The 22,422-nt window shown below is 40.2% G+C and overlaps 1 protein-coding gene across 1 annotated transcript in view; it reads left to right on the top strand.

The window, feature by feature from the left end:
- The window catches only part of GABBR2 (gamma-aminobutyric acid type B receptor subunit 2), a 506,706-nt gene that overhangs the window by 458,008 nt on the left and 26,276 nt on the right, over positions 1–22,422 (top strand). The window contains exons 14-15 of the mRNA XM_059815457.1: positions 4,755–4,865; positions 20,381–20,605. Coding sequence (XP_059671440.1) covers positions 4,755–4,865; positions 20,381–20,605 — 336 coding nt within the window. The remainder of the gene's footprint in view (positions 1–4,754; positions 4,866–20,380; positions 20,606–22,422) is intronic.

The raw sequence follows: 22,422 nt of genomic DNA, 5'->3' as shown, positions 1-22,422 counted from the left end.
GAAAAAGGAGACATGGACTGTCTTTATATGGATCAAATAACATCACATGGTTGTGATTTAATCGCAGCCAGCACCTAAGCACCACACAGCCGCTTGCTCGCTTCCCCCCTGCCCCAGCAGGATGGGGGAGAGAATCGGAAAAGTGAGAAAGTTCGTGGGTTGAGATAAGAACAGTTTAATAAATGAAATGAAATAAAATACTACTACAACTACTAATACTACTACTAATAATAATCATAATAAAAATTGTAATGAAAAGGAAAATAATAACAACAACAACAAAATAAAAGCCAAGAAAAACAAGTGATGCAAATGAAAACAATTTTTCACCACCCTCCGACCGATGCCCAGCCTGTCCCCAAGCAGCGGTCCCCCGGCCAGCTTTCCCCCTAGTTTATATGCTGAGCATGACATCATATGGTATGGAATATCCCTTTGGTCAGTTGGGGTCAGCTGTCCCGGCTGTGTCCCCTCCCAACTTCTTGTGCACCCCCAGCCTACTCGCTGGTGGGGTGGGGTGAGGAGCAGAAAAGGCCTTGACTCTGTGTAAGCACTGCTCAGCAGTAACTAAAACATCCCTGCTTTATCAACACTGTTTTCAGCACAAATCCAAAACACAGCCCCATACTAGCTACTACGAAGAAAATTAACTCTATCCCAGCCAAAACCAGCACACATGTCCAGAATGCACAGGTGCCTCAGGGGGATTTGCCCTATCTTCCCACACCTTAGCCTGAGATAAGGAAAGCTGTCCATTACACTGTATACATTTGTATACTCAAGTAGAGCCAGATCTTAAAGGAACTGTGATAATTGTTCCACAAAAACAGCCCTTGCCCTTGAAGCACTGCCTTTCTGCTTCCCTAACATGGGCTATTCTGGAAAGCAGCTTAAATCGAGCCTGGAGTTTTGTATTGCAATCCGTAGATATGTGAAGGAAACAAGAGCGTCATTGCTGCTCAGTTATTTTGAGGAAGTGTAGGAAGGCAGGAGGCACTCAGCAGTCTCTGTCATTGCTCCTGCCCCGGTCTCTCCTGCAAATTTCCTTGCTGGTTCCAGCTGGTTTTAAGCTTCACTCCTCCCTCTGGCAGTACCCTCCTAAGCTATCCCTCACCTGTTACGACCAGGATCTGCCAGCCCACCAGCAGACTGAAGAGCAGAGAAAATGAAAAGGCAACAAAACTACAGAAGTGTCTAATAATTTGAACATGCACAGGGAGGGGATATAAACACTCTGTAGATTTACTGGTTTGGGTTGATTTCTAGACCTAGTAGACCTCATGTAAAACAAGCATTTCACTGGTTATGATACGCAACTCTTGTATGAAGTGAACAGATTAAACTGTTTATGTTCAACTGCTGAAAACACTCCAGAAGTTGATGCCAATGTCAGAAACCTTATTAGGTTTCAGAAGAGGTAGGAAAGCTCTAGCCTAATCACAAGATAGGAGGCCTTCAGACTTTTGAGAATGACATCTGAAGGGCATTTAGATTGTTTTCTATAAAAGGAAAGGGCAAATTTCCAGTACATATATAATTACTGGTAGCATTTATGTTGTCATTCTCTCTAAAGCAGTAACAAAGTGCACAAATGGTGGATGATTAGAGAGGTCAGTGAAGTGCTCCATTCAGCTGTAATTGTAGAGTTTTTAAAAATTCTTTTGACATCAGAAAATATCATACTTTTTTTAACCCAGCTTTTTGCTGTGATTAGTTAATTCATGCAAAATCAGTGAAAAAAACAGAATGGCAAATTAAAAGCAGTGGAACAGGAATGTCATTTTGCAGTAGTGATAAGTAATCACCAAAATCAGTTCACTGTAAAATTACTGCTACCTGCTTAACTCCACATGCACAAATATTCAGCAAAATTTTGTTGAAAATACTATCACCTTGCACATCAGGAAAGTGTTTTGAAAGAAGTGCTGCCTCGTGTACACTTTTGCTGATGCTGCAATCAGTATGCTCTCTTTTCTTGCTCCCCCTAGAGCACTTCACAAGAATTTCTTATCTCAGGTAGAAAATCTGAATACACTGAATAAAATATGTTTTATATAATTAACATATTTTTTAAATTGTCATTGCCTTATAAAATCTGGCAATCTTCCTACTAAGGAAATGATGTGACTTCTTTCTCTTTAATAGGATTTGAAAACAAGCTGTTTTCCATTTTGTCATTTTTCTGCCCAGGTCTCTCAGTTTTGAGTAATGAATGGACATGCTTTTCAATTTTGAAGCAAATTTGCATTGGAGAAGAACCACATAGGGAAAATAAAAAGATAATCTGCCACTGACCAAATAGGAGCTTGCATTTCAGTAATATTCTTTGAAATAAGGAATAATTCCGGTTGCTCATAGTTGGGTAAAAGTGGTGGAATGCTTCAGTCTAAGTGTGAGTGGAGGTTTCAATCCAGAGACAAGGGAAACGAACCACATGACATCGTCCATCTCACCAAGTGGAAGTCTACTTTATTTATAAACTTTCTTGTTTCACAAAAGTATGAAACTGAAATAGAGGGAATACATGGCAGAAAGGACTTAGAGCTGGGGAAATGAAGAGACAGTCCTGTGCTGACTCCCCAGTGTGAAGAAAAAAAAAAAGACATTCTGATGACCACAAGGTTAAATTTTATGTAATTTCCATAATTCCATACCATGAGGGATGAAACTATTGGCATACTGTAACACAAAGATGGAAAAAAATAAACTTTATAGCAGGCTCGGGTGTAGTTTAGAATTTCACAAAAATGGCTCTGTTGTACAGTCCTGTTCACACATCAGTTACACATTCAGAGCTATATTTGAATGATTTGTCATGTGAACTTTACTTCATACTAGTCAAAAATTTTGTTGAACATAGCAGGTTGTAACTTTGACATGAAAGGGTACTTTCCCTTCAGTGCACCTAAATTTTAGGATTGGACTTTTGTCATTGATGAGGCAGAATGAGGTAGTTTAACTGATCCCCAGACAAACATCTGTAGCATCTTAAATGTTGTGATGCCACTTAATGTTTGCAGTCATTTCAATTCTTCAGCTAATGGTTGTTAGCTTGCCAACAGCAACCATTAGAGTGGAGTCATAAGCTCTCTGGGAGAGTTAATTCTGCCTTCTTGGTTTTTATCTTTTTATCTTATTTTATTTTAGGACACCTTTTTTCAAAGATCTTTATTCTCCTGTTCAAGGTTTCTATAGAAGTCCAGGACAAGAAAAGGTTTTAAATGTTAATGTCTTGCCTACTGCGGGATTTGCAAATAAAGCTGTGAAACCTTTGACTGTGCAGACCATAGCACAGGGTTGTTTGGGGTTCTTTTGTCCCCCAATGTCTACCTCCTTGTTTGTTACATTATCTTTTTACAATGTATGAGGTCAGGGGCAATACAAAAACACTGATAGAAGAAACTGAGCTGCGGATTAATGCCGTGACCACTGAAATCCATAGCAAAACTCTTACCAGCATCAGAGGCAGCAAGAATAAGCTTTAGGAAATTATTCAGATATTTCTAAAGTACGTCCACATACAATTCTACATTTCAGTTAGCGAAAATGTGATTTTTCCTTATCTCATACAATAATCATTATATTTCTGCATGAGACATTTTACAGGTTATTCATCAAAAAGGGAAATTGCAAAGCCCACCGGGACAATGAGGTACAGAAAGTTATGTCAAGGTTGATCTTAGTTTAGCTGAAGTTCAGATCCAGTGTTTCAAAGTAGAAAGGAAAAACAGCTTTCAGTATTTCAGTGTATTCGGTAAAGCAAAACAGACTGTTGGTACACACAGCTCAGAATAGCCAACAGGAGGATTCTGTGATACCTAACTAAAACAGGATCTCTTAGAATCACATATGAGAGGTACCTTGTATTATACAGTATACACCATTAAAAAGCAGTTGGACCATAACCTAATATATGTTCTGGTTGTAGACAGCGTAGTAGCTAGTACCCATTTGCTCTTTGTGTCAACTGTTTTTTTCTCCTGTCATAAAAAAAAAAAAAAAAAAGGTGAAGGACGTTGGGGTTGTTCTTGCAGGTTTCTCTGAGTCTTAATTATAACTTCTCTCTCATACAAACAGTCCTGGTAGTCTGCAAGTCCTCTTGATTCTGCACTTTTATACAATCTCCTTTTCAAAATAAATGGAAAGCTATAAAGCTTCCAGAAGTATTAAATTTTGCATAGAAGTTCACTTGCTCTAAAGGACATTTTTTGCAGATTTTTGATGATTTATACTCTCTTCTAAGCTACTGATGCAGTTTCCCTAGTAAATGGTCTTTGATTTAACTCATGGCTATTGATGAAAAAACACCTGAAATATAGCAGTGTTTCATACATTGTTTATCAGCCATTTGCCAGTAACAGAAGAACCTCAGGTGAAAGGAGGGATGACTTTAAGCACATTTATTTTCATGCCTATGCATTCAAACTGTTTGCCTTGTAGAAAAACTAGATGTCCTAAAGTTCATAAATGTGACTGCCATTGTTAAAGATGGAGTGACTTCAGACATTTTCTTTCTGGTTTGCCGTAAAGGTGACCTCACCTGGTGGTCGCTATCATGCAGTTGTTTCCTCAGATCTTTGCTTTTCACTGTATGCCTTTGCAGGTTCATGGGTCTGCGGTCGTCACAAGTCACTTTAAAGTTGTCCACTCTGCATTCTACACATCCTCAACCTACTGAGAATAGATTTAGGTACCTCTGAGGTGTGAATACAAATGAAATCTGAATCCAAATATTTCACCCTTTATTTTTGCAGCCGGACCCTGCAGGCAGAGATATCTCCATCCGACCAATCTTGGAGCACTGTGAAAACACTCACATGACAATTTGGCTTGGGATTGTCTACGCTTATAAAGGGCTGCTGATGGTAAGCATAGCTTGTTCTACACAACGCTGACTTCAAGCTGCTATTTACTGATAGGCATAAACTGAATTATATCTACTTTCCTGATCGCTGGGAGTGACTTAAAACTTCCTTGAATAAATCTTTTATAATTGGACATGTTCTAAAGTTCATTAGGTAGTAATATGTGGATATATGAATACATAAAATAAATACGACACTAATAGCACTTAAGCTGAATACTACAGATACACCGCAAACCAAGAAATTCAATGGTGAAAAGATCACAGAATCACAGAATCATTAAGGTTGGACAAGACCTGTAGGATCATCAAGTCCAACCATCAACCCAACACCACCATGCCCACTAAACCATGTCCCTCAATGCCACATCCACATGTTCCTTGAACACCTCCAGGGATGGTGACTCCACCACCTCCCTGGGCAGCCTGTTCCAGTGTTTCACCACTCTCTCAGTAAAGAAATTTTCCCTAATATCCAGCCTGAACCTCCCCTGGCACAATTTGACGCCATTTCCTCTTGTCTTATCACTTGTCACTTGGGAGAAGAGACCAGCACCCACCTCTCTGCAACCCCCTTTCAGGTAATTGTAGAGAGCGATAAGGTCTCCCCTCAGCCTCCTCTTCTCCAGGCTGAACAACCCCAGTTCCCTCAGCTGCTTCTCATAAGACTTGTGCTCCAGACCCCTCACCAGCTTCGTCGCCCTTCTCTGGACACGCTCCAGCACCTCAATGTCCTTCTTGTAGTGAGGGGCCCAAAACTGAACACAGTATTCGAGGTGCGGCCAAGAGGGATGTATGAAAGAGACAACTTTGTAAATAAAGAAGCCCGATCATCTGAATTTCTTTAGGTTCTTCGAAAAGGTGGGACTACGTTATTCTAGATGTTTGCCTCTGAGCTGCAAATGTCCTTCAGGAACAGTCGCAGGAGAAGCAAGATGAATTTGGAGCCTGAATCAAAATAACCCTTTTGTCACTGAGACCCATATCCACAACAAGATTTAGTTACTAAAATGAACCTCAGGAACCAGGAATCTTGAACCTTGATAGTTTAAAAAAAAAAAACCTGTAAAGGTGTTTCTTAGTGATTAAAAGCTCTTAAGCCTCAAGGATTTAAAAACATCTGATTTTGACAGCACTGACCAGCTGAACACCTATCTTGAGCTGAGCCCCATCTGGATCCTAAACCTAGATAAACATTAGTTTACACTGCCCAAAGGGTTCAATCTGTTCTGTCTATTTGTAGCATGCTTGTTCATCAGAACACCCATGAAGGTCTGGGCCAGCATGGTTGGTGCTGCTGCCCTGGGGGAAGCCAGGCAGAGGGAGCTGCTGGTGCCTGGAGTACTGCTAGGCTGCAGAGTCCTGCTGCTTTTCATGCTGCTTTTTTCAGGCTGAAAGATCTTTAAATACGCAATATGAAATTCAACAGGAAGGGATGAGAGCTTTTTTTTTTTTAATTCTAAACAGTCAGCAGCTTTGTGGTCAGACTGGTCTGCTGGGGAGTGCCTTCAGGCAGAGAAGACAGTACCACCAAGTCTCTCCAGTTCCCAGGTGAGAGCTCTGATCCTGGAGCTACCAACCAAAAGGAAGCCTTCCCACCTTCCTGTTTAAAAAAGAAAAAAATAAAAAAGCAACTTTAGGTGTAGATGCTTATTTTTAGGAGAATGTCCAAGCAGGCTGTGAAACTAAGAGCTGGGACATACTTCATCCCCCCAAAAGGATATGGAATTAGGAGAGATTCCACATCTCAGCATTTCTTTCTGGGCAGCTCTGAGTGGCTCTGGATTCATAGTAACCTCAGCATGTAGCTCAGCATTGAGGGATTTTTGTTTTGAAGGCAAGGCCACCAGAAGTTAGGAGCCGTGACGCTGACCAGCACTGGGGCCACAGTAAGATATAAATGTCCATTGGCATAAAACATCATGCTTAATGCAAAAACATGGCACACCACCCCAAATTGTACCAGTACATTGTATCTGGAGCTTCTTTGCACACCAATGAACTAGTCCAGCTCAAAACGGATTGTTGCGAATAAAAGGGAACAAGGGTTCCTTCAGGCTGTCAAAGCCCCTGTACCGTAGCTGGGCCTGTCTGCAAGTCCCTGTGTGGAGCTGGGAACTCCTGAAATTCCTACTTATACTTTTTTGTTTGATTCTTCCTCATCTGCATAGTGCCAGTTTCTGATTTTGTCTCTTTTTTAAGCCAAATCTTCCTAAACTGGAAAGCATAGCTTTAGAACCTTATTGCTGACAAGGTGTTTAACTTTATTGCAATATTTACATTCTATGTGGTGGTGGTTTTTGTATGTTAGATCATTTATTTCTCTTCAGGGATGAAGTTCTTAAGTTTTCATCCCTTTTCTAGTATATTACTTTATTACTGTTTTGACATATCTGTCAATAAATTCCTGCTCTTTGCTTGGGAGATTATTTTTCACTTTGCATATTTAATTTTGCAAGACTTTTCTTAGATAATTTGCTAAAAGGAACAATATTTTCGATACTTTCGTTATTTCCAATCTCCTTGTATAGACATTTTGAACAGTTCATTTTGTGTTCTCTCAGGTAGAATTTGCCAGTGTTCCTTATACAAGTGCTTAAGACAATTTTCTCTGTGGTTCTGTTTGAAAAGTAAACAAGTAAATGCGTTTGGTTCACTTAGAGTGGTGTAAATGATCAAATCAAATTAAAATTCCTTTAAAAATACTGAAGGATTCAAACAGTGGGGTTTTTTTGCAAAAATAACTTCAATAATGTTTGCAATTAAAAATCTATAATTTGTTATTGAAGAAGGAAAATAACATTATATATTTTACAGAAACCTTCTCAGGTAATTTTCTTTGAAGTTTCTTTCAAGTTTGAGTCATGCTGGACAATAATCAAACTGCATTGGTTCTCACTAGTCCTTTGCCCTAGATTAGTTTGTTGGCATGTATGTTGGACTGTTTTCTACAAGATATGCGGCTCAGTTTGTTTAAGTTTGCAAATGCCATTTGGCATTACTCACTACACTAATTTCAGGCACACAGTGTTTCATACCCACCAGTGAAATATACACTTTTTACTACTCCGGTGCCCTTTTATCACACAGATCGCTATATATGAAAAAGGAAGATACTTTTCTGAATCACTTAAATAATTGCTATAGTGAGTTATATGAGGACAACAGGATTGATGCACTGTATTTCATCACTAAAGATGTTTCTGTACACCACGCATACTTTGCCTTCAGAACAAATACCAGAACGTCTCATGTCACTATATCATTTTATAAAGATTTATCTAACATGAAATTCTGCAGTTTGTAATAATAAAATACTTATCTCTAAATTATCATACTTTATACTAAAGAGCTGGTATTACTAATTACAGTACAATGCAATATTTAAGGTTAAAAGGCTTAATGATATACTCAGGCCAAAATTATTTACGGTGACATCCTGTTGTATCAAAATGAGAATACAAAAAATTGACTTAATCTAAAAAAGTACTTTTCTTTTTTGGCTTGACGTTATAAAGCAATATTGACCATTCTGATGACTTAAATGCACCGATGCAGTGAATAAATCACTCATGGTAGGGCAGGAAAGGGCAGGGAAGGCAAGGCAAGGCAAAATAAGGGAAGGCATTACTCTCCAGCATGCGCAGGTTCCTTCTCTATTGAAGTAAGCAAACATTAAAAGTCAGATTCACGATTCTTCGATTGCCTTTGAAGGGATGTGAGGAAATGCTTACTAACTGCACAAAGGCTTCTCTGTTATTGGATTCTGATTCCTCAGGACTGGTGACCAGAGAATAATAGGACGATGACCATCCTAAATCTTGCCTTTGTCATTGTATTAGTCTTCTTAGTGACCCTAGCCAAGTCCCACCATACATATGGGACTCAGGTTTTTTTCCCATCTCAGGTTCAGCTCCTAAAAGGCTACATACAAGTTCAAGGTCTGTCTGTGTGTACATGATGACCACCAGTTGCAGTATGTCTAGCTTTTTATTTCTGATGATGTAGACATGGTTGAAAAGTACCTTTATTTCATATATTCCAAAGGATGATAGCAATCACAGCATCTTAAACTTGCCAGTGGTGCAACATTAGTGTGTGCACTAACATCTTTCTGAGGGCTATGAATTATTTTTCTGATCTCAGCCACAACAATACCAGATTAAGGATGGACTGGCTTCCTCTAGGGCACTTTGCTTATTAACAGCACAGACTAGACTTGTCTACAGTTTGATTCCCCTCTTCCTGATAGTGCGTTTAAATAACATTAGAGTCAAGGTGTACATAAGTTGGAAATTTCGTGGTGTTGCTGATGTATTATTACAGTTACATATTATTCAGCTACTGAGAAACAGGCTTTCAAGGCGAAGGTATATCTTCAGTTTGGCTGTTGCTCTGCATATCAAATCCTACTTTTACCCTTTAAGTGTTAATTGAGGGATTTTTAAACTATAATTAATATTACTGACCACTTCTGATACACAGTTTTTAACATATGGTCCTAGGCTAACCTTGCTAAGGATTAAAACATCAGTATTTCATGGAGGAGATAGGAAAAACTGATGCATATATATCATGGGACTTGGTAAAGGTCACTAAGAATAAGGAATTCAATTCTTTCTAATGATTCATATTTCAGCATTCTGTTTTGGTCACTATAGTTGACACACTGCACAACACAACTCCATAATTGGTTTATGAAACCAAATAAAGTATTAATTCAACTAAAATTTATCTTTGGGATAATGTTCAATCTCAATTTCAAGTCTGAAAGAATCCCTCTGCTTTCTGAGGCTCTCTAATCACTAAGGTGAATTTGTCTAGCTCTGACTTCCAAAGCTTGAACCTTGGTGGGTCTTGCATATATGTTATCCCTCTTTCTCTAAAATGATCTGATGCCATTATTTATAGGCAAACTACCCTGAGTTAGCCAAATTTCTGTGACTTTTCTAAAAATCTTACTGCTTTATGAAAATGACATCTATTAATCCTTTTCCATTCTCCACCTTTGCTTCCTCTGCATCATTTTCAGCCATGATGTTGTAGTCTCCTTCAAGTCAATGTACAAATATGGGACAGCATTAGGTTAGGAATTTTTTGAAACCTATCCTTTTTTTTAGTAGCTTCTCCTTAATAGTTACACTCTGAGGTCTATCACCTAGATTTCAATTGGTTTAAATTTGTTGTATTGATTTTGTAACATACTATTTTTAAATAACAATACTGTGCAGTATTAAGACAAACACTACTGAGAAACCCAAGCAAGCTGCATAAATGTGATTATTTTTGTTCAGTCTTGCAATCTCATTGAAAAGAATAATAGCATGTTGAATTATATCACTACCTTTTTTTTTTTTGTCATTTATTGCCTGAGTTCATGTATCAGCGATTTCATTAATTTGCTTAGGATAGATATTACTGTAATAGCTCTGTAATCACTGAAGATGTTCCACTTTCTGTAGTCCCATATGGCCTCTTTATATCTTAAGTGGAGCTTTGCCAGCATTGCAATAAATATCAACAATTAAGTCCAGCAGTCCAGACAACTTCTAAATCAATTCCTAAAACTGCAAGTTACCGGATCTCTCTGATTACAACAACGTGTCTTGACAGGGTTTTCAAGAGCTCTCTTACTGCTGGAATAAGCTGCATTTCACTGTTTTGGCAAGACTTGAATGCATTGTTCCATCTCTATATAAATATAGGACAAAAATATTCATTAAGCATATCTTATCATGCATCATTACTATTGAATTTGTCATCTTTCAGGGAATGAATCATTATTAGGATTCCTTTTTCTCCACATATAGTTTTAGAAATTCTTATGAATTCTGTTAATGCTGCTAGCCATTCATTTTCTACTGTATGTTTAACTTCCCTTTCCACTATCTGTATTTTAGAACTTGAATTCATAATCATTATTATGAATTTCCTCGTTTTAAACTTTGTTACATTATGTCTGGTCTTCATCAAATTTTATGGCTTGTTTGTTTTAAATTCCACAACAACCAAAAAAATTTTTAAGGTAAGGAAAGTTTCTTTACATTTATGAAATTTAGGGCAGATCGTTTACAGCACATACCTAAACATCTTTCAGTTGCTGTCTGTAAATATTCTTGTTGCTTCCTCTGCTCCCTTCAACAATAGCTTCCTTTGCTTCGATGGGTAGTCCATAAACATTGCTTTTCCAATGTTTTCATGTACCTGGAAGTAGATTTGCAAAAAGAAGTACCATGGTTTAGAGTTTGGGGTGCAGTCAGTGCTCAGCGGCACAGTCTTGAGTCAGCACTTGGTGCTCTTGCCTTGGCGGTCAGGCAGGGAGAGAGACTTGGCCAGGGTACATTGACCTCAATAGCCTGAAATGTCTCTTCTCTGAACTCCAGAGGAGGTTGGTTGTGTGACAGGCACCAGCAAACAGAGTCCAGGCAGCTGTTAGCGTTCACAGAAACAGAAACTTGGGTGCTAACTGTGTTCAGGCACCTACAGATGATACTGAGGGATGGTCTGACCATCCTTGCTTGATGTGGGATGTAGCTTCTCACTACTGCTTCAGGTGCTTGAGCTGTCTTTGTACATCTAGCCCAGGAGCTGCTTATGAACAGTACAGCTGTAGTGTGTAACCTGGGCTCCTCATTTTTACTGTTTTACTGTATTTACTCAATAGAGACTAGATATTAAGAAAATTTTTTCTGCTCTGAGGGAAGTGAAGCAGTGGAGCAGGTTGCCCAGAGAGGCTGATCAGCCTTCATCCTTGGAAGTTTTCAAGACCAGACTGGATAAAGCTGTGAGCAGCATGGTCTGACCTCACAGCTGAGCCTGCTTTTTGAGCAGGAGGTTGCACTAGATAATTTCTTCAAGTCCCTCCCAACTATCTTACAATACTATATAAAAAAAATTGTCTGTTCTTAATTAATATCTTTATCAAATTAATAAATTTTATATCTAGAAAAATTGAAAAGTCTCCACATTATGTTAAAACTTTCTGAAAATACCTTTGATTTTTAACACATTTACTTACATTTTTCCTAATTCCCTTTCATGATCAAAAAGAGTACTCAGAAGAAGGGACTGCCACCTTCTCAATTACTTTGCACAATTCCAACTCATATTTATGGTGAGTTTAGCACCAATCCAACTGTCCCATATTACAATCATTAGAATCATAGAATTGTCTAGGTTGGAAAAGACCTTTAAGATCATCAATTCCAACTGTTAACCTAACACTGCCAAGTCCACCACTAAACCATGTCTCCAGGCACCTCATCCACATGTCTTTTAAATACTTCCAGGGATGATGACTCAACCACCTCCCTGGCAGCCTATTCCAATGTCTGACAACCCTTTCAGTGGAGAAATTTTTCCTAAAATCCAGCCTAAACCTCCCCTGGCACAACTTGAGTCCATTTCCTCTTGTCCTATCACTTGTCACTTGGGAGAAGAGACCAACACCCACCTCTCTGCAACCCCCTCTCAGGTAGTTGTAGAGAGCAATAAGGTCTCCCCTCAGCCTTCTCTTCTCCAGGCTAAACAACCGCAGCTCTCTCAACCACACCTCATAAGGGTTGTGCTCCAGACCCCTCACCAGCTTCATCGCCCTTCTCTGGACACGTATCTGTTTCTGATACAGGCCAGGATGCCCTTGGCCTTCTTGGCCACCTGGGCACACTGCTGGCTCATATTCAGCCGGCTGTCGACCAACACCCCCAGGTCCTTTTCTGCAGAGGAGCTTTCCAACCACTCTTCCCCAAGCTTGTAGCGTCGCATGGGGTTGTTGTGACCCAAGTGCAGGACCCGGCACTTGGCCTTGTTGAACCGCATACAACTGCCCTCGGCCCATCAATCCAGCCTGTCCAGATTCTTCTGAAGAATCTTCCTACCCTCAAGCAGATCAACACCACCACCCCCATTTGGTGTCATCTGCAAACTTGCTGAGGGAGCACTCAATCCCCTCATCCAGGTCATCGATAAATATATTAAACAAGACCGGCCCCAGTACCGAGCCCTGGGGGACTCTGCTTGTGACCAGCTGCCAGCTGGGTTTAACCCCATTCACCACAACCCTTTTGGCCCGGCCATCCAGCCAGGTTTTTACCCAGTGAAGAGTGCGCCCATCCAAGCCATGAGCAGTCAGTTTCTCCGGGAGAATGCTGTAGGAAACAGTGTCAAAGGCTTTACTAAAGTCCAGGTAGACAACATCCACAGCTTTTCCCTTGTCCACTAAGCAGGTCACCTTGTCATAGAAGGAGATCAGGTTAGTCAGACTGGACCTGCCTTTCATAAATCCATGCTTGACTGGGCCTGATCGCCTGGTTGTCCTGTACGTGCTGCGTAATGGCACTCAAGATGGTCTGCTCCATAACCTTCACCGGCGCCAAGGTCAGGCTGGCAAGCCTGTAGTTCCCCGGATCCTCCTTCCAGCCCTTCTTGAAGATGGGCGTCACATTCACTAACCTCCAGCCTGCTGGGACCCCCCTGGTTAGCCAGGACTGCTGGTAGATGATGGAAAGCGGCTTGGTGAGCACTTCCACCAGCTCCCTCAGTACCCTTGGGTGGATCCCATCCGGTCCCATAGACTTGTGGGTGTCTCAGTGGTGTAGCAGGTTGCTAACTATTTCCCTTGGATTGTGGGGGCTTCATTCTGCTCCTCATCCCTATCTTCCAGCTCAGGGGGCTGCGTACCCAGAGAACAACTGAGAGGAAGATAGTTAAGCTTTGTGGTGGGGGAAGGTAGTTTGGAGTGGTACCAGATATTTATTATATTTTTAATAAAGCATTGACAGTGTTTTAGTATCCAAAACATAAGTTACCATATGGTTTTGTAGGATAAATTTTTCTCTACTATGACCATAAGGCAACTTCAAATATATTAATGAAATATTGCAGATATTGCAATATTCCCTTACATGTCTCTTGACATCAGTTTTTATACAGCAGAAATAGATTTAAATTGTAGCACACACTTGTTTTTATCAGAGATGTTTGATTGTTTTACAGTGCTGTGATTGTCTGTGGTAATCTTATGCCAGAGACAATATAAAGCTATTCCAAATGGATATTCGCTAGTAACCAATTGCGTATATGTTTCAACTTAGTTACTATAATGTGTTTCATGACTAAGCAGCAGTTACATGGAAGAAAGTCAAATACAATCTGAATAGAAAGAAGGGAAAAGATTTTATTAACCTGTTGGTTTGGGAGGCTGGAGTATAAAGTAGAAAATTTTATATGGACGTACGTTACTGTCCATAGCTTTGTGCAGCTGCTTTTCCATCTCCCTCTGGGCAGGACCATGCTAAGTGCCCTGCAGCATAAAGGACTTTGCCAAGACCTTTATGAAAAAAGCCCTTCTGCTGAATAGCTGAATATCATATCTTGCAATTAAAAAAATATTTCGCTATTATCCTAATGCTCAATAGAAATATTAAGCTTCCCTTTAGTACTGTCTATTCAGAGCAGCCGTGTGAAAATGAACTAAATACACAGCCGACTCATATCTGATCAGGGGAGTGAGTGATGGTTTAATGTCAGGTTGTACTGACTGTGAAGGTAGGAGACCTACAGGGGTATATTTTGTCTTTCAGTTTGCTAACCTTACTTGGTGTGCTGACGATTAAAAAAAAATGACTTTTCTATACATCTTCCTGAAACCTGCTCAGTAAGTTTTACAGCCCACTTCTCCAGTGAAAACCCGAAAATCAAAATGATTTTTTTCTTTTTACTTTTGAAAATTCTTATTGAAAAAAATCTGCAGCCATTTCACTGAAATAAAACCGTGCCTATATCTGTGATGATCTGGATTTAATGAATGAACATGAGTAGGGAAACCCACAACTCCAGCTTCACAGTTACTTCAGACCCAGAGCTGTTTACAGGCCAGAGTCCGGACCTGCCTTTGTTTTAAGGGGCAGGAGGAGGAGAAATCTCCCAGTAATCTAGCTAGAAAAAAACATCAACCCAAAACCAAACCAAACCAAAAAAATCCCCAGATGTAAGGTCTTTGAAGTAAAGGGTTGCTTTTTTTCTTTCATACAGCACAGCAGAGCTATGATCCACAACTGAGCTCAGTAACTGCTACTACAGTACGGTAATTAGCTGCAAAGCTGCAGCTTGGTCCAATATATAATCTTTCCAAAACCAAACCCTCTAGTTAATGGCAACCATGACTTCTGACAAGATTGGAGACTTTTCCTCTGATATTTCTCTGCTCTTCTCTGACATCATCAGTATAATTCTCTTTCTTTATCTTTCTTTCCTAATATTGCTCCGTAACCCATGTTCAAAGTATAAGCAGACATGACTTTGAAATTAAACATATAGACCAAATGGTTTAAGGGCAGTACAGGGCAAGAGGCAATATAGGAGGATAAATAATTTCCTGCTTGTCATCTGCCAGTCTATGCAGTCCAATAGCAAATTAGACACTTGATTGTGTTAATATATGTTGTGGATCAGTAAGCAATTGTTACTGTGTTTAGCAGTAACTCTGGTGAACGAGATTTAAAATGAAGTAGCTAGTAGAGTTTTAAAAAAAACAGTGTTAAATGTTTCTAATGCTTCAGCTACAAACACTTTTATTATATTCCCAGCTATCATAATTTAGACAATACAAGATTTTTAAAAATTAAAGATTTCCTGTTATACTCTGTAAACACAAATATTGTATTCTCCATAATCCTGTTATCCCTCTAAGACTTTAATACAGATTTCTCTTAGTGACCAGAATTCTATCTTTAGTTGCAGTGGTATAATCCCATTGTCTTCAGATACTGTTTTCACCAAATTTACACGGTGGTTTTCTCACAGGCTTTTAAGGTGCACTGACAACACAGTCTAAACCCACCGTATCAGCTGCTACAAAGGTAATACTCTAAATCAATGTAGTGTCAAATGGAAGCTGCCTACCCTCAAACAAAAGATGAAACAAACAAATCTTACCTGTACAGCCCATACCTTCAGAGAAAACCCAAACCAACCTTTTATGATACTTTCTACATCAACAAGAAGTGTATTTAGTAGACCAAGATGGGAAAAGGCTTTAAGTCAATGACTAGCAATGTAGGAAGCCTTCCTAGTTGCATTCTCAATGTGTCTCTGGTTGAGATCTCCAAAGGGACTTAAATTAGACCATTAGACTTGACAGTAGACTATTGTGCTCCTTAACTTTTAGATAACAGCTTTCTGTAGGACAATGCATAGCCCTGAGTTATTCAAACTCCTTATGTGATGCACAGGATCGATGAGGAGCCTCAAGATGGGAATTCTAACTGCCAGCAAGGAGCTGCCTAAGCGAGCTGGTATAAAACAGTGGGGACAGATGTGTCCTACCCCTCTCCAAATCTAGCACATCAGCACTGCTAAGAGCTGCCTGCCTCCATCCCAGTGTGTTCATGCACACCTTCTCTAAAGACTGTTTAATCAGAATTCTCATCAGAGATCAGAACTAACATCCCACACAAGTGTCCAAGTAATTAAGACAATCAGTCTCTCATTACATAAAATCTGACAGCTCTGAAAGAAGTTTGAGAGCTCCTTCTCAAGACAGACTCTAGTCTGGGGCTACGGAGCGCATCTCAGGCAAAATGTGGAATTGTGCCATGCTGTCCAAACATGAAGCTATGCAATGGTCATCACCAGCATCATTGTCGTGAACAAAAATGGCTGATGCTGTATTTTGTGTGAAGTCCAAGCCGGTAGATATGTTCTGAGAAGCCTTTACCAACTTGAGCCCTCCAGGAGCAATAGAAGGAGAGACAGCTGCATTGCAAATCCCAGCAGCCCTTAAATATCAAATAGTCCTTAAACTGCACAGCAGCCTCAAGACTTAGGTGTCCCCAGGCATAATAAGAAGCATGATTTGCATAGCTGGGGAAGATTAATATTTAAAGTTTAGGTACCAGGAGTAGAGAGCAGCTGAACTGAGGTACTGAGAGTCCATGCTTTCAACTGGAGCTCGTATGTTTCATATTCAAATGTTGTCAAGGAACCATGGAAATCTGGACCTTTCACTAACAACATCTGCATCCCATTCCTCGACCAAGCTATTTTAGGGATTTTCAGGATTTTTGCAGTCATAAAAGTGTATCTCTCATTTGTGCAGATTGGCTGAGCCTCAGGAAGGGGGAACATGAGAAGGGCAGATGGAGGGAAAGCAAAGTGTCGTGTTCCCTCAGGAAGGCTCTATCTCAGAGGAGAAATCTTCTCAACCCCATGGAGCCCTGCAGGCACTTGTAGCAGGCAAACAAGGAGCAACTCTGTGATCACCACTGTCCTGGGAGCAGGCTGCAGAAAACTCTCAGCTTTTATCCGTGTTTCAGGCTCAAAAATGAGCTGTGACTTTTAGAAAAGGAGAGCTCTTTTCCTGAGGCAATCATTTTACCCAAAATGCCAATAAAAATTAAAAACAATGCTCTCAAATTTATAGTGCATCATTCTGATGAAACCCACTTGCTGCAAGAGCCTCTCCCTTTCTTTAGTTATCACATAAATAAATATCTTCCTTTCATCTGGAACATACTTAACCATTTTCCATGCTGTTCTCAATTATAAATAAGAATGGGACAAACCATAACCCCCACAACACTGTTCAAATGATCTTTTTCCATTATAATTGATATTTTAGATCACTTTATAACTGCCTCAGCTATAAATTCATGCCCATTTTTTGTAATAAGTGCTGGCCTCATTTAAGTATGTTGGCTGTATTCCCAGAATAATGCTTTTGGAAGGGAATCTGTTCATACTGGGAGAAGTGGGGGAGAGTGAGGGATGACCTACAACCCTAAAAATCTCATTAATAATTAATTGTAGCAGGAGAAGATAGAAATCTTCTCCATAGTTAATCAGGGTCTCATCCTCTTAAAAACAAGATACAGACACACACACACAGAAGGATTCCTTCTACCCCTCAAAACAGCTCAGCCCAGACCAGCCTGTTTGCCAGTTCAGGGGCTGACAAAGTGTAAATTTGCAGCACAGCTGAGCTGCGCAGCAGCAAGAGTGCAGGGAATGCAGAACAGGCAACTGCTGAGATGGTGGAGTGTCTGGGAGGAATATGTTTGTATCCTGAATAAAGGTATCACTGGTGTATGACCCCAGTGCAGCCAGGTCAATACAGTGGAAAATTTGCTTCTGCAGAGCCTGTAAAGGAGTCTGTACATTCCCTGCTCCACCTGTGCATAGTGCCAGACCCAAGAGCAGAGGAGGAATGCTGCCTGCACCCTTCCTTATTGGAAGCATCATCTTGGTTACCTGAGGGGCTCTAGAAAATGTGTTAGGGGATGAGCTGCTTCTCTGGCACAAAGCTACCCAGCTCATTAGATGGCTTATCCACCTCAACTGCCCTACCTGAATGGCTCTGAGACCCCTCTCTCCTCCAGGTAGCTGTCTACATTTACCTTGACCCCTCAAGAGCAGCCCCCTCCCATGCTCCTCCTGCAGCAGCCACTACTTTTCTTCCTGCACTTCTTAGGCTGCTGGGAAGGGTAGGGGAAGAGGCAAGGGACCAGGATGAGGCTCTAGTCCTACAAGAGGAGATGGGTAAAACGGAAGAGATAGGCATGCGACAAGCAGGCAAGGGAGTGCCCTGGGCAGGACCATGTCTTGCAGGAGCATGTGGAGGGGCAGGGTGGGAACAGTGCTGAGGAAGACTCGGGAAAGGATTGCAACTGCTGCTGCTGTTGCTGGGAAGGGGCACCCTTGCCTACATATCTTGACTCGGATTGTAGCAGTGATGGCAGCATTGGAAAGTGGGTGAGCAAGAGGCTTGCTTGGACTCGGCAGCACTTCCAGCATGCCACACTCCATGGGCTGAGAGTAGATGCCTAATCCGCCCAAGCCTTCCAGCCAGGTCTGCTCATGAACATGTGGCAGGGGAACATATGTGCTGTAGGCAGGAGAATGAAATAAGCTAGCAGACAAGCTCAGCAATGGGAGGGCAGGGCTGGCAGTTCAGCAGTAAGTCCTGGAGTGAAGTGCCTGGGTGAGTAGGCAGGTGGCTGCAGCCTGATAGTTTCGGTGGGAGTGCAAAGCAGCTGAGTCACAAATGGTTGGGTTTGTTGCCATTGTTAGCTGAGGTAAAAACTAAGTAAATAATGAAGGAAATTTGCAGTTATTAATGTCCAGTTGTTACTACAGTTGAAAGCACATAAGGGCAAAACTGAGTTTGTACAGCAAACATAAATATGTCAGTTCCCAACTTTCTTGTGCTTGATTGGCAACCAACCAGTGTTCTTCTATTCCAGGTTATTTGCCTTTGAAATTTTTAATGTTTTTTCCCACAGGAAAAAAGCAGAAGGTAAATTTTTACTGGGCAACTGCAATTAATCCCCAAATGGCATCATCATAGACCTCTAATTTCCTGGATTACCACATGGGTTGCAGTTGTGTAAAAGAGAAGATTATCTGCATGACATGGCAGTGGACAAATGTGATGGTCTGGGAGGAAGGGTACCAAGGTCAATGGGAGTGCACCTTTTTTCTTTCTCCTTCTAGTCTGTCCCTGCAGTATGATCAGAAAAAGCTAGAAAACACAGAAACCATATCTTTGTCTTGGGTCTTCGTGATGGTTCTTCTCTCCGTCCTTCCCTCCAATAATATCTGCTGTCTGCCGTCCTTCCCAGGGCACCATAGACTCTTACTGGGCTTTGCCTAGACTGTAGGCTGAGTTAACTATTTACAACATCCTGAGTTCATTTATGGTTTTATTGCATTGCCAGAATTTCTCTGAGGAATGCCAGAGAAAGAAAATAATCATTTGCAGCAGTTCATGTTGTAGAAAAATCTAATTAAATTTCAAGGGATGAAGATGGCTTCCTTACACTAAAGACTTTCCCCTGCTGAATTCCAAAAGCGTATTGCAAATAACAAAGGGGCTAAAACTTAAAAATACACCAAAGAAAAAAGCAAACAAAAAATTGCCACAGGAATGCTTTATGCCAGAAATCATTAGACAACTGCAATTGAAAGGCCATTACCAACTCCCACTATAATAAAAGACATTATAATTGCAGTTTGAACAACTAGGGTGACACTTTCTACATTGTATATTTGTCTCCCATGGGACACATCTTGGCACTGCTGTTTATTAATGTAGGTGATAATCACACAATAAATGACTGGATTGATAAGACTATATTGAGCACAGCTGCTGAAAATAGCTTAAAGAGCAACGCACTTTATATCTTTACTGGAATCCTTGAAAACAAACAGGAAGGACTGTCTAAAAATTGCTAAAAGTATACAATAAAGACAGCCATAGCATTTAGAGAAATTTGTTCTCATCATGACTACTTCCAAGTTTCACATTCTTCTTGTGAGAGCAGGAATCTCTCCTAGTGAGCAAAACAAAGCACATAGGTAATTAGATACTAAGTAAAAGGTAGGTGTATAGCTCTGTATTGTAATATCACCTATATTTGTCAAGTTAGAAAACATACCAGTTTTAAATTAATGCTTTTTCTGGATGTCAGCCAATTCCTCTTACAATTATCATCTTTTTTTCTTCTTTTACCATTTCAGTTATTCGGGTGTTTCCTAGCCTGGGAGACACGAAATGTCAGCATTCCTGCTTTGAATGATAGCAAGTACATCGGAATGAGCGTATACAACGTGGGGATAATGTGCATTATTGGTGCTGCTGTTTCATTTCTTACTCGGGACCAACCCAATGTGCAGTTCTGCATCGTTGCTCTAGTCATAATATTCTGCAGCACCATTACTCTCTGCCTTGTGTTTGTACCTAAGGTAGGTGTATTTGTTTAGCATGGGTCTGGATTTTTTCCCTTCTGTTTTGTAATTGTGATTTAATCTGTAAAAGTTCTTTGCCTTTTCAAGTACAGGGGATGTGTGTGAATTCTAAACCAAGCCCATCTATAATCTCTTGTCTCTGGATGCTGAGAGGAAGAACAAAGTTTCATGAGATTTTGGAGAAAGTGGAATATGCAAGGTTACAGGAGTATGAATACATGCGTTTCTAATATCTTTACTATGCCTATATCTTTACTAAATCTGTGACTGGGGAAACAAAGGTTGTTTTCTGTAATTTCAGTGGAATAGTCTCCATTTCCAACTTTTTGGAACTTTTTGGAATGGGTTGTAAGTGCGGATTCAGGAGGGACATGTCTAGTTGTCTACTCTGCCACATTTCTTAGGTACCCTAAGGAAGATAATCAGGACCTCTGCTTCTATACCTACGAAACATTAAGACCTTTTAGTTCACTGGCATGCTGTAAGGTCAGCTATGTTGAAACCTCTAAGGTGTTCAAGTATGGTGGAACAGTAGGCTCTATCAGCACTTCAGAGTAAAACTGTATGTACACTGCAAATGATGACACTGAAGATATATTTATTAACGGGTATATTAATGGACTAAGTGAGGCACAGACGGGGAGGCATATGCTTTCATTTCTTTTTGCTCTTTTGGGATCTGAGGATGTGTTTGCTGTGCATTGTTGAAATAACTGAGAAGACACCCACAGAGGGCTGGAACTTGGTCATTTCGCTTGCAGAGTTAAGCTTTAGACATGAGTATGACAGATCTTGAATGAAGGGAAAAGCGGTTTCTACGTAAGCTTACTTTAGCAAAGGCTCAAGTTCTGGAGAATGTATTTGACATTTTGAAGTAAAATGTATAACTGTATTCATTTTAAGTGACTTGCATAAACCTAGCTTATCACCCCAAATCAGGTGCGTATGCAGCTGGAGAGCTGAAACATTTGCAAGGCAAGAGTCAAGATGTCACTCTTTTCACCACTGGAATCAGTTTTTAGGTTTTTCAAATGAGTAGTGATAAAAATTTTGTGACTCTTTACTGGTCCATGTTCAATCAATGTATTGAGCAAATAATAGTGAATAGGTTCTGGTGCTAAGTGGCATCCCTGGTGGTGGTTCTAACAAGGGAACCAAGAACTGCATGTATAAAAGAAGCAAGCAAACAAATTTATCTCAAAGTGTTCCTTCTGAAAGAAATTAGAGGCACAGACTAGCAATAGAAGCTGACTTCTGATCTGCAAAAAAGCAAAGTAATTTGTTCTCCAGGACCAACTAACCAGGATGTTTTTACAAGTTCTGCAATTCACTTCTCAAATATTAAAAAGGCTGTACAGGCATATATAGTTGTATTTTTATTCTGGATCTTCAGGAAGAATCACAACTTCATTCTCAGTTACGGGAACATTCACAAACACAGCAATGCAGAATACTTCAAAATACTGTAAGATTTAAGTGTGTAAGTTGTATGAAAATGAGTATTAAAACTCTGATGCCAAAAATACCTCCACAGAATGTCAGAACCCTCTTCAAAGAGAAAATATTATTAATGCTGTGACATGCTCTTCTGCCCCTTTGCTTTCATGCTCCTTTGCCCATCCTTCTTTTCTGCTGCCACAGGCTCTGAAATAACTTTTCTGTTTCCTTTTTTAACCCCTTCATCTGCTCTTCTTTTAAACCCCAATTACCCTGCCCTCATTTTTCCTCTCAGTTCTTTCTACTCAAAATACAAACATGAACTGTAGCCTTCTAGCATGAAGTACTTAGTCTCATTCCATGTATTGTCAGGTTTC

Source organism: Gavia stellata, chromosome 3, assembly GCF_030936135.1.
Source record: "Gavia stellata isolate bGavSte3 chromosome 3, bGavSte3.hap2, whole genome shotgun sequence".
Lineage (NCBI taxonomy): Eukaryota > Metazoa > Chordata > Aves > Gaviiformes > Gaviidae > Gavia > Gavia stellata.
This window is presented reverse-complemented; position numbering and strand designations above follow the sequence as displayed.